This window comes from Pseudonaja textilis, chromosome 2, assembly GCF_049901715.1.
Source record: "Pseudonaja textilis isolate UNSWEBS1 chromosome 2, rPseTex1.2, whole genome shotgun sequence".
Classification (NCBI taxonomy): Eukaryota; Metazoa; Chordata; class Lepidosauria; order Squamata; family Elapidae; genus Pseudonaja; species Pseudonaja textilis.
Genome location: NC_141991.1, coordinates 100,789,670 through 100,802,912, shown reverse-complemented (window position 1 = coordinate 100,802,912; position 13,243 = coordinate 100,789,670). Strand labels below are relative to the sequence as shown.

At 38.6% G+C, this 13,243-nt stretch overlaps 1 protein-coding gene across 1 annotated transcript in view; it reads right to left on the bottom strand.

Annotated features, from left to right (window-relative positions):
* Positions 1–1,951: 1,951 nt before the first annotated feature.
* LOC113433527 (TBC1 domain family member 24-like) overlaps positions 1,952–13,243 on the bottom strand; it is a 31,949-nt gene continuing 20,657 nt past the window's right edge. The window contains exons 4-7 of the mRNA XM_026696147.2: positions 9,854–9,917; positions 7,694–7,789; positions 5,280–5,544; positions 1,952–2,327 (exon numbers count right to left, since the gene is read on the bottom strand). Coding sequence (XP_026551932.1) covers positions 2,182–2,327; positions 5,280–5,544; positions 7,694–7,789; positions 9,854–9,917 — 571 coding nt within the window. The 3' untranslated portion in view covers positions 1,952–2,181. The remainder of the gene's footprint in view (positions 2,328–5,279; positions 5,545–7,693; positions 7,790–9,853; positions 9,918–13,243) is intronic.

The window sequence follows — 13,243 nt, the reverse complement described above, 5'->3', positions numbered from 1 at the left end:
TGAAAATTAATAAAAAAATTATTGAAAAAATAATAATAAGCAAAAACTGGTAATTTTCATTTTGATGTCAGTGGAAACTCAGAAAGTGGGTTAATTCAATAACTAAAATATGCCAATTATGTGAACACTTGAATTGAATTTCTGCTCAGTTGTTTTGCAATATAAGGATTGTATTCTTTCTGTTCAAGGGTGACCATATCAAGATCATGGCCATTTCTTAGAGAATGAACAGAAATGAATGCTTTATTTGCATACTTTTCTTAGAGCTCTTCTCTAGACCATATTTGATGGATTGCTTTTATTAATCATTATCACTGGATTAAAATCTTACAACAATGAAGCCTTCGTGGCCTTAGTGATAACCATTCAGACTGCATCATTGTCATACTGTAGTTCATTTTCTCCTTTTCTGAATATGTCACCTTGAGATGTATTGATCAGTTATGTGCTCAGTAAATGGCAGAGGAAGTACAAGAACATGAACTACAATTTGAAAAATAAAAATAGACAGCAAACAAATTTTCCAGGGATAAAATAAAGAAGCAAATGAGCAGGAAAGATTCTTGTACCTGCTGACAGACTAAGCAATTTATTGTGGAATAAGCTTTCATGGTCCAGAATTGACTTTCCCTCGGTACCATGTTCGGTTTATGATGCACAAAGTACTGTTTTATTGGATAGATTCTAAAACTTATTATATGTCATGCTCTTCAGCAGTCAACATGTTCTGATCATTTACGTGAATAGTCGTGTATACACTGCTTCTATATTTTGAATACCAATGATGTTTTCAAGTGTCAGATGGCAAGCATACTATACCGCTCTATCCTTTAAATACCCCATCTCTGACGACAAGAGCTATGTTTGTTCAGCAACATTTATTCATCATTGAAGATTGAAAGGAAACTGAAATATGGAACGACTGGCAGACCCAAAGGCCAAAAACAATTTTATTTTCTTTCATCTTTAAGGCAGGTGAATTGGGCAGACAGGCTGTGCTGTTTGTGTCTCTAATGTAAAAGCATTAACTCATGAAAGGAAAATTCTATTCTTTTTTTTACAGGAAATCTTTTCCTGACATTTCTTAATGTAGTACAGGCTAGATGCGATGCTCAGAGGCCATACTGATAAAAGCATGTCGTCTAAAAATAGTCCATTCAGTCGGATGTCGTAGTTCCTTTGTAAGAGCTTCTCTGGCACCTTCAAAGTATTCTAAAGTCTTGCTGTGACAATAGGGATAAGATCTTAACTCATGAGTGTAAAGCACAGATTTAGGGTTGCAACAGGTGTGCAGAACAAGTTCATAAAAGGCATAATAATGCCACTGTACCTTCTTTCCCAGGGTCACATGAGGAAGTATTGGAAATGTTCTAATAATATTCCCGTTACTAGAATTGTGCTTCGCTGAAAAAAAAAAGTGACTTATGACCATTTTTCACACTTATGACCATTGCAGCATTCCCCATGATCATGTGATTTACATTCGGATGCTTGACAACTGACTCACATTTATGACGGTTGCTGGGTTCCAGGGTCATGTGATCCTCTTTTGCTACCTTCCGACAAGCAAAGTCAATGGAGAAACCAGATTCACTTAACAATCGTGCTACTGATTTAGCAACTGCAGTGATTCACTTAACAAATGTGACAAGAAAAGTCGCAAAATGGGGCTAAACTCACTTAACACATTTCTCACTCTCCGCATATATTTTGGGCTCAATTGTGATCATAAGTTGAGGACTACCTGAATATCTTGGTACTGTTCTGCCAATTTGATACCTGAATCCAGCTCTTCTTTAATTCTCTCATAGGACCATTTCTGCACATACCAACCACATATTAACGTTCTTGGATAATCTCTGGCTTCATACGTTTCATTAATAAGCAGAATAAGCAGGCATATGATCAATGGGAATTCCATACTTTTTTTTTTATTTCAAAATGAATCCCTTTCAAAAGTCCAAGCAGAACAGTTATAGGTAAATGTAAGCCATCTAATATATTTTGTTATGTTCCAGAGATTCTGGCCAAAAAGACTGTATTAATGAGCAACGACCCAAAATATTTAAACATCTATTCCTGCTGCTTAGATGTCCATTTCTCAGTCATCACCTGATGACATGCAGTGCTTTGGAGGAGAATCTCAGTGAAAAACGTCCATCATATGGAGGAAAAGGAAGCTCAGGAGTTTTGAAATCCCCACACTTCTAGTAGCTGGACCTGGAAGTTTTGTTGGCAGAGAGGAGGGTTGTCAAAAGTTTCACAGTGTTCTGTTCTTCCATGATTCAGATTAGCATCAATATATAAAGCCTGGCCTCCGCCACCCCCTAGGAAAGAAAACCAACATGATTGGTTAAAAATGTTTCTCACCATCTGATGGAACAGAGTTTTTAGATACTGCCCCTGGTCTCTTTTCCTGTTGTTTGCATCTAAACAGTTTCTGACTTGAACTGAAGAGGGATGTGTTGTTGTATTACACATGATACAGTTTTTGTATCATCATGGAAAATGATGACTTTATAGATTCATGAACAATGTCATTTATGTTTTAGACATAAATGGTATAAATTAGACTAGACATAAATAGGTATGTCTAATCTAGTGAAAAGAAGGACTGTGGGGGACATGATGGCACTCTTAGAATAGTTGAGGGGCTCTTTCAGAGATGGGGGGGGGGGGTCAACTGTTTTCCCAAGCATCAAAAGACATGAAACAATGGTTGGGAACTAACCAGGACAGAAGCAACCTAGAAGCAAGGAGAAATTTCATAACAGTGAGAGCAATTAACCAATGGAATAGCTTGCCTTTAGAAGTTGTGAGTGCTCCATCACTGAAGGCTTTCAAAAAGAGACTGGCAAACCTTTCATCTGAAATGATATAGGGTCTCCTGCTTGAGCAAGGGATTGGACTAGAAGATGTCTGATACCCGTTCCAACTCTTTTATGTTCTATGTTCTATCTTTGCTAATATGGTCATGTGCTCTTGCTTCCTTGAGGCTGTCATGAACAACACAGTGTACTCTGGCTGTATGTACTACAGAACAAGCTGATCAATAATAACCAGACTACATCATCAATGAGCACAAAGTTCTTGTCTAGATCAGGTCTTATTCTGCAAGGTACATAGTAGATTTATTTGGTGAATATAAGCCACCAAAGTTTATTATTCCATCCATTCTAGGTAGTTGGTGTGTGTGTGTGTTTGTGTATGTTGTCTTTTATTTCTTCGGTTTCGCCTGATATCAATGAACAACTTCTTCATGCTTTAGTTAAGGATTTCAACTAATTAAAATCTTTAACACAAAAAACAATCCCTCTCCTCTTACAGGCTTGTAATTATCTATAGCTATCTATCTATGTACCATCTTTCTGTGAAGAACTTATCAACAAATAAAAATAAAACAACGTATATAATTGTCTGAAAATTGTAAAACAACGGTCAAACTACAAAGCCAATTTTTAAAAAATTGCTTGAAAATGAATTTTAAACTCAAGAGTTGTAGATATCTTTTGCAATTAGGGCAGTATTCATAATAAACTACAACCAGGCAAGTTCATCAAAGCCAACTAAACAATACTGTGGGTTAATATGACATATGAATACAATTTAGGGGGATTGCAACAGAATGAGATGCCCCTGTGAGCACCAACAACTTTCAAGCCTATTCTGCAGATAACTAAACCAGTTGCTTTGCTGTTAGCCAGATCTAGGGGCATTTGGAACGTTAAAAGGTAGAGCCAATTAATGAATTAAACTCATAAAATAATTGATGCTGGACCCTGATCTTTCCTGTTGATGTAATCAGATCTCAGTGTTACAGTATATACTGGTTAGCAGCCAAGTTTTAAAAAATTGTTTGAAAATGAATTTTATAACTCGAGTAGCTTCAGTTTTCACTGACACTCTAAACAATCCACTTTTTACAGAAAAGACTGCACTTAGTTAATTCTCATTGAAATGCATTTTTCAACTTATTTTTTATTTGAAAATTCAAATTGTACGTGGCTTGAGATAAACCAATTTCATGTGACTACCGTTTATGCTGACCTGACCGTAAGCAGCAATTTCATGCCACCCTTTGGTGCCCAGCAAGTGCTTCCCCTTCCTCTCCTTGAACTGACCAGTGCTCTCTCCATCCAGAATCATCTCCTTCTTAACTACTCCCTTCCCACAGTTACTTTTCACAGCAAGGAAAACAGGAGAGGCAGCATAGCAAAGCCAGAATTTAATGAAACTGCAGGAGAGAGCAGGTAAAACACGGCAGCACATTGTCATTTGCGAAGAAGGAGAATCCTAAGCTCTGCAAGGTGAGACAAGCCAATAAGTTCCAGCCAATTAGATATCACCAAGCACCTTAACAAAACCCAACAACCAACACCTTGCCTCATTTTCTCTGGAGCAGGAGTCACATTGGGAGATAGCCTTTGCATTCATGCCCCAGACAAATTTGTATTGCTCCCAGTAATGGAAAAGGTCTTAATTTTCTTTCGCTTCCCTTAATGATTAATTCAGGTAGGGTCTGCTGGCAAATTTAAAAGCAAAGAGAAAGATGAGAGTAGGAGGAGAGGGGGAAATGAAGTACCAGTATTTAAAATAACCAGAAGTCAGCCAAGTAACTCACAATATTAGCTATGCTTAGATTTTGAGACAGACATGCTGCTTCAACACTAGATGAAGGGAAGTAGGTGGAAGCAAGAGCTAGGAGCTAGAAGGAAGAAACAAGGCCACGCATGTGAGAAGTTGTGGAGGAGTGAGAAAAGTAGTCAAGAGCAAGGCGCACAGAGGAGACAGGTGGATTTGAAGGTGACAGATTAAGGAAGAAAGGAAAGAGAAAACAGGGGGAAAAGGAAATGTAGCAATACTCCTGGAACAAAGGGTTTTATTGCCAGTACCACCTGTTGGTATATTGAGGAGGAGGAGGAGGAGGAGGAGGAGGAGGAGGAGGAGGAGGAGGAGGAGGAGGAGGAGGAGGAGGAGGAGGAGGAGGATGGTCAAGATGATGATATAATGGATTGCAATATGAATGTTTCTCCTTCATATACTTTGGTAGGACAACCTTGCCAAAAGTTCATCATGACATTTTACCATATTGACCTTTTTCTATATGTCTTTTTCCCACCCCAAAATATATGTTGGTTATGATCATCCCAGCTCAGCTTGAATTTATATGTTAAATAAGCAGCACCAAAATAACATTTGATTTGGAGATTGGGGTGCCAGAAATATGTATAGTGTTTAGCTCTCCAGAGCTTATCCATGATGTTTATTTGCATAATTACCTATGACGATTCCTTCCTGGCTTCCAGACATGAACATGGAGGCTGTTTTGGAGGGCAACTTGAAGTGTCTAACTGCCAGGAAGGGAGAGAGACGGTATTTAATTGTTTCTAACTTTGGCACAGTGAGATAATTTGAGCTGGTTGTTCTGTGACTCTCCAAAGAAAAGGGAGACGGAGAACGCGGGCGTTGGGGGCAAGGTAGCGCTTTAGCTTGTTCTGGCTTCTTGATGAAGACCCATTCGTATCGCTCCATTTTAGGATGCACCTTTTAGGAAAAGACAATATCAATCAGGGTTATTTTGGAACTCTCCATCCAGAATAAATAGACATTTCTTTTCCGTCTGTGGATCCAGAGTTTTGGTGTAGCCCGGGAAGGAGAGTTAAAACAGCCTTGTCCTATCCTTAATTGAAGAAGATTTACTGGAGTCAGAACCGGAATCCAACAAGGGTGCAAGGGTACACTAGCTAAAAAGAAATCAAACCAGAAAGACACCAGAAAAGTGGGAAAGAGAAGCCTTCAACACAAAGGAGAGCACCATAGCAGTGGTCTTCAAGCTAAAGAAAACTTCAGTTCTTGTCCCTGCAAGATCAGCTAAGAGATGGAGAAAGAAAGGAGCCCAATCAGTATCTATAAACCCAAGCATGACTACAAACCAGGTCCAGAAAGAGAGGAGTGTAAGAGCTGGGAGAGAGAAAAGCCCATAACAAAATCTATGGAGAGAAAAAGGGGGAAAAGAAATAGTTAAAGAAATAGTTAAGAAGGTAGGGAAACACAGTGCTACAAACATAGAAGTAGGAACACTGAGTAGAACTTAGAGAGATAAGAATGTATAAATTAGGATAAAATCATCCCATTGCTACAGTATAAATTTATAGTAATGGGAAACCTGTAGATTCAGAAAGGTGGGAAACTAGAAACAAGCCTACAATTAGCATTAAGGTTACAAGTAAGGAATAGTGTGCTGTCTAACCAGTGTACGGGAATTGGATAGTTAGGTAGCAATTGTGAGCTGTTCCCTTAAGGGAATGCATCATGGTAAATGTAGTTAAGGTATCCTGGGAAATGTAGTCCATGTTACATAACCACATCTGTAATCCTAATTGGTCACTAAATTGACCCTCGATGGGTTTTGAATTTTGAATAATAAAGCAGTATTTGTAGAGAGAGAAAAACAAATTCAGTCTTTCTGCCTATGATCTATACCAGATTAAGAAAAATCCTAAGAGATATCACAACTGTGACTATTGATACATTTGGCAAGGACTGTGCAGGGATAGCAGGCTCTAAAGCAGAGATCCACAGGCTGCAAGTTGCACTTAAGTCCCTGATGTTACACATCTACATGTTGATGGCATGCTATGGCGCGATTTGGACTGACCGAATATATAAAGTAACCCATTCTATTTTATCCAAAAAATTCCAGCCTTGCATCACTGTCATATGCCCTGTGGTCCTCGCCACTGAAAACACCATTCAAAAATATTGTTCTCTTGTTTTGTTAAGATCTGGCCTCTTCACGCAACAGATTTTGGTTAAGATCTTGATATCAGCAAATGGCTAGTGAGACTAAGGCAGAGCATGGCTCTTTAGGTAGAGCGAAGGGGACCTTTTTCCCAGAAAGAAGAGAGCACAAATCAGATAAAAAAGAAAAAAGAGCAATAGAATTGCCTCCCTCCCTCGTTTTATATTTGTATGCAGTTACAATTTTAGTTAATATTTACATTTTGGATTAAGCTGGTCAGAAGGGCCTGTTTCAAAGGTGGAACGTTAGTATGTTATGAGAAGGAAGAATTATCAGGCATTATAGATTCCTGGGGAATCAACTAGGTTAACAGTTAGGGGAATGGGCCAAGCAATTTCTATTTCTATAGGGGAGGATACATAACATGTATCGTGCTGCATTTCACTGGTAGTGACTGTAGAAAAATATCCATTGAAGTAATGTTGTGGGGAGGGCTCATATCCTTTGAGAAGGCATTCAGGGACATGGTTTTATTTTGGAATAATGCAACCGTTTTCATTCTTTGCAGGATTCTGAAGCATATGAGCTCTATTTTCTCATTTTCATCATACCCCTTAGGTTATACTGATGGTAAGATTTGGATCAGACTGACCAATGCATAAAAGGAACTGAAAGAAAGTTCTTATAAAACTTACATATTCTCCACCATGGAGCCCTGGTGGGACAGTGGTTAGAATGCAGTATTGCAGACAAACTCTGCCCACAGCCTGGAGTTTGATCCTGAGGTTGACTCAGCCTTCCATCTTTCTGAGATCGACAAAATCAGGACCCAGATTGTTTGGGGCAATGTGCTGACTGTATAAACCACTGTTGAGAGTGCTGTGAAGCACTGTGGGGCAGTATGTAATTCTACGTGCTATTGCTATTGCTATGGAAGTAAGCTAAACTTACTGTAAAAATAAAGCATTCTCCTGTTCCAAAGAAGCTTGCTGTTCCTCCCCTTTTTTTCCTTTCATTCCAGTCAGAGGAAAGAAATGCTCCACATACCTGAATGGAAATAAGATGTGAACAACTGCATAAGTTTTCCTGATAATTAAAAAGGCTCAAGAAAATGAATGATCACAGAAGACAACTTAAACTCTTACTGTATTCAAATCATCCAATGAAAAGAGGGGTTACCAAGCAATGTGGAGATGTAGTTTAAAAACATGTGATTATCATCTTCCATTTACTTTATGAGGGCACCCTGGAGCAGAACATTAGGGACGAGGCTATAGAATCCTCTTTTGATGTATACAGGTTTAGGGGAGCAGTTTTCAGTAAGTTAATCCACTGAAGTTTTGCCTCATAAGTAACCTGTGCTTCCAGTGCGACTAACACAGTAAATGAATACATACAATTCCAGGCAACAAAGGCTAAAATGTAATCAGTAAAATATATAACCAAAGATTAGAATTACCCAAGTAGCTGAAGATAGAAGCACAAAATAACACTGGAGATAAAAAGTCTTCTGAACCAAAATTGGATTTTTCATTGGCATCCAAGAGGCTGAAGGTGGAGGTTCATTCTCCAAGTTTGTGGGTTGGTTTCCAAATGTTTAGTTAGTAGGCAGGGTAACATCTTCAGTGGAGATGAAGACCTCACTTGTTGCGGCCCATACCTGACCCATCACAAGACCCATCGCAAGACATTCAACCCACAGAGGGATTGAATCAAGATCATGTGAGGTACTAATACTACTCTAGAAAGCCTTAGTAAGACTACACCTAGAATACCGCATCCAGTTTTGGTCACCACACCATAAAAATGGTGTTGAGACTCTAGAAAAAGTGCGGAGAAGAGCATCCAAGATGATTAGGGGATTGGAGACTAAAACATATGATGAACTGTTGCAGGAACTGGGCATGACTAGTCTACTGAAAAGGAGGACTGGGGTGACATGATAGCAGTGTACCAATATTTAAGGGGCTGTCACAGAGAGGAGGGAGTCAACTTTTTATCTGAAACACACGAAGGCCAGACTAGGAACAATAGATGGAAACCATTACCTGATGGGAACTCCCCATCACAAGACCTACTGACCACACGAAGCCTTTAAAAAAAGAAAAATACCAACACTGACATCCCCTAAACTCCACTGAATATGTTACCTAGCCTGGTAATGAAACATTTGGAAACCAACTCACAAGCTCAGAGAAAGAATCTCCATCCTCATCCTCCACCTGAGCTACAGATATTTGCCACCATCGCAGTCCAAGAGGATCTCAGGTGATGTTCACTGGAGAGAATGTTCAGAGATGAGGCTCTTTATCTGAAACACTCTATTCTTAGTAGCCCAGCATGATGTTCATCCTGTAAATTTAGAACCTGGAAGCAACTTAATACCTGTCCAGGTGTTAACACTTCTAAGTGTGTATTTGAGACTGAGATGTACACCTCTGCACATAAAGCTGCGAGCAAAAAGAAATGTGTGTCAGATAAGAATTGCCTGCAATTTCCTATTGAGTGGTTGGCATTCACAGTTGGTGGCAAACTTGCAAAACAAACCTGAGAATGTTTCCTTTTCTTTCTCATCAGGCAGGAAATAGATATTCAATATACAAATTATTACCTTTGAAAGTGTCCCTGATAGGAACACATTCAATCATTTGTTTGTATTGATTAAATGGTTCTTCCACTCCATTCTTTGTTTTGGCAACCAGTATGATTTATTTTTGGAATAGCAACATACAGTCCTATGTGAAAACTTCCTGGTAGTTTTATAAAGCCCCCTATCTTTTCTTCAGTCCTGTCTTTCCTCCATCCTCCATTAAGTTCTCAAAAATCTACTTACCTCCATCCTCAGAAGTATTTCAAAAAATACTCCTGGTGTAATAAGACTTAACATGTGAAAAAAGGATGTATTTGTAAAAAAAAAAAAAAGTTGGCCATCCTTTTTACATAGAAGTAAATGAATGCATGTTTGTGGTTTAAGAACAGAATTTTGTTTTTAGCCCAGAATGCACTTGCTGCATATTGCTTTGGATGGTTTCTGTTTTATTATAGCCCCATAGATGGAAGATCCCACTACCCCAGATTTTTTTTTGAGGTATTCAGAACTAAATCACTTACTTCTCCCAGTGTGTTTTTTAACAATAGTAAAGTTGGCTCATAGCCTTCACAGCAGGAATAAAACCTGTAGGAAACAAAAGAAATGGGATGAAATAGTCCCCTGCTAATGGCTGGAGAAGCAATTCCTTGATGGCATTGAGATGGAGATGGTTTGAACAGTGGAGCATGTTATTCTTAGTGCTTTATTAATAAGTCTGGAGTGAGAAAAACAACAAGATGAAAATCAGACAGACTTTGAAATAGAAGTTATCTAGTTACCACACATGTTATACATTGTCACAGATCCATGTACTTATGGAACATGTATTAAGTAGAACAAATTCTATTTTTCATGCAGATAATTGTCTGCTATAAATCTTCTAAATATATCCATAACCATTAGGGATGGGTGATAAAGATGATAGAAGTTGCAGAAATTGATAAATTAACTTCTTTGATCAGAGAAAAATAAACAATACTTCTATTTAAGGCTGATTGAAAACACCTTAAAACCTTTTTGTATGAATAGCAAAAAAATGCACTTATGACCTGTGATTTTGATAATAAGAAAATATCTTGATAATAGAAAGAACTGAGCTTTTTTGTAATCATTGCATAAGAGATAATTTTGTAATTGTGTTTATATTTGCTGCAAAGGATATCAGAAGCTTCTGCACTTTCCTTCCTTCCTTCCTTCTTTCCTCCCCGCTCCCTTTCTCCCCCCTTCCCCACCTGCCTACCTGCCTCTTTATTTGTCTTAGTTTTTATGCTCTTTTAAAACTTTTAATAACAATGTATAATTTTTTCTATATATTTTCTAAATATGCCATTCTACTGTTTTAAAACTCCTTGTGGAGTCTTCAGAGCAATGATTTAAAGGATCGGGACAAAGGGACAGGAAAATATGCAAGAACCTTAGACAAAGGGGCTGGGACATTATTTAAGTCTTGGGAAACAAGATAATATTTGGAAGTTACTCGGGCATATATCTCTCAAATTAACTGGAGTATAAGAAGAAGGGTAGGTGCATAATATTCAGATTTATAAGATTCTGCTATTATAGCCAATCTCAATGAAGTATAGTTCTGGTCTTCCTATGGAGCTGATTTTTTAGTCCTGTCTATCCAGGTGGTTGACCCTCAAAAGACATTATATTGAATGTGAAGGTCCTGAGATGTTGGGAAGCAATGTTGATATTTTTTTTTTCATTTATCTAAAAGCCTTATTAATACTGGAGCTAAGCACCCTTTTTTCCTTCATTTCTATCTCCTCTTTTAGGATAGCAGCAGAGTTTCTACCTCTTCCCCTGAATACCTCTTACATTCTGCTCTTGAACGAAGCCTCATGATTCTTTATATGCATTTTAGTGATCACAACTAAGTCTACAAAGTTGGTTGTTAAATGAAAGTGTCACTTAAATGAAACTGTGACTGTTCTTATGATGTTACTTAAGCTTTCTTTGCCTTACAGATCTGCATAGTTATACATGTGAGGACTGGTCATAAATAGCAATAGCAGTTAGACTTATATGTCACTTCACAGTGCTTTAAAGCAGCGGTCGCCAAATGGTGGGCTGCGAGAAAATTTTGGTGGGCCGCAAAGAAATCTCAACCCCAGAGCACCCCACAAGGAATTAATCCAGGCTGCGCAAAAACACAAGGCTGCGCTGCCCACATGGCCCCGCAGGAACCCTCCCCGCCCACTCACTCCTTACTCAGCAAAATTGCTATTTTTCCTTTTTCCAACCATCAGCTGTTCTGCTGTGCCAGGAGATTTAGATTAGCTAGGAAGCAGTAAATGGTTGGATTTTTTTGCTTTCTAGCTAGTCTTTAGATCTTCGGCTCTGCTTTTAAGCACAGCTGAACCTCCCTTGGGACTGAAGGTTCTATTATTCAGTGCAGACTCACGGCAAGCAAATTTTATGTGACAGACTAAGGTAGCTGATGGCAGACAGATAGATCACTGAATGATTCTGTGAGCAACTCAATCTGCCTGCCTGCTTTGCCTGATTTTGGGTAAAAGTTGCTCTTTTTTAATAAAAAAAATCAATATTTATATAAATATTTATAATATGTACATACAAGCCATGCCCAGCCAGTCACATGCTCACCAAGCCACACCCCAAAATTAGGCCATGCCCACAGAACCAGTTAGTGGTCCCTGGGATTTAAAATTATGAGTTTGGTGGTCCCTGAGGTCCAAAAGGTTGGCGACCTCTGCTTTAAAGCCCTCTCTAAGCAGTTTAAAGAATCAGCATATTGCCCCCAACAATATGGGTCCTCAGTTTACCAACCTCAGAAGGATGGAAGGTTGAGTCAACCTTGAGCCTGGTAAGATTTGAACTGCCAAATTGCAGGCAGCTGGCAGGAAGCAAAAGTAACCTGCAGTACTGCATTCTAACCACTATGCCATTGTGTCACCAACATAACTGCAAATGGTCACTGAATGAGGATTATCTGTATAAAACCTTTTTTCCCCCTTTTGAATTTCCATAGAAGTTTGTTTGAGCACCTATTTTTTTTGTGTGTTTGACATGACGCATAAAATGCCTGGACGAATAGCAGTTGGTAATGACTGCCAACATGTCTTTGTTTTGTTAAATCCATAAAGGAAAAGCCAAAACATTCATTCAGTCCCACCATTATTCCTTCCTTTATTTAAAACTTTTATGTGGCCACCCAATTCAATCAAGATGATTTTAAGCAACTTCCAAAAAGAAAAAGAAAAAAGCAACAAAATGTAACAAAAAAAATAAATCCAAATCTTGTTCCATGTTGTATAATAACTGCAAAGCAGACATTTGGAAGCTATAATTTCTGCTCAGTGAAGCAGGCAATTGCTCACATAAAACCTGAATGCATCATAATCTCCATGGCACGTGATGGATCCTGACACAGATTCCTGGGTTTGGAATCAGACAGCTTAACTGTGGTTGTAAAAAGAGTGATATTTTCAACGTAGGTACACCTTGGCTGTTTGATGTTCCAAGCTTTAATGTTCACACCATTAAGGATGTGTAGTCACATCCATCTTTTGAGAGGGTATGAGGTTTTCGCACTGCTCCCAACATATCCTTCAGCTGTTTTTATTGAGGTACCTGGATTTCTAAATATTTCCTTTCTATTTTGAAAATACTTATAGGAAAATGGCTAGAATACAGCACCCCCCCCCTCAATGATTAAATGGCTAATTGGTTATATGAACTACAGAGAAGATCCTAGGAACTGGCATGTGGGCAGCCCAAAACATTAATCACATATAAATGAGTCTTCTAACATTACCAGGACTTCAGCCACTCCCAAAGCACTGCTAATGTCGATTCACCCAATGGCTTCTGCCCTCTTCCCAGCAGGCTCCTTTCTGAATGGCAGAATTAGAGGTAAGCCAGTGTAAAACAGCACCATTTCACTC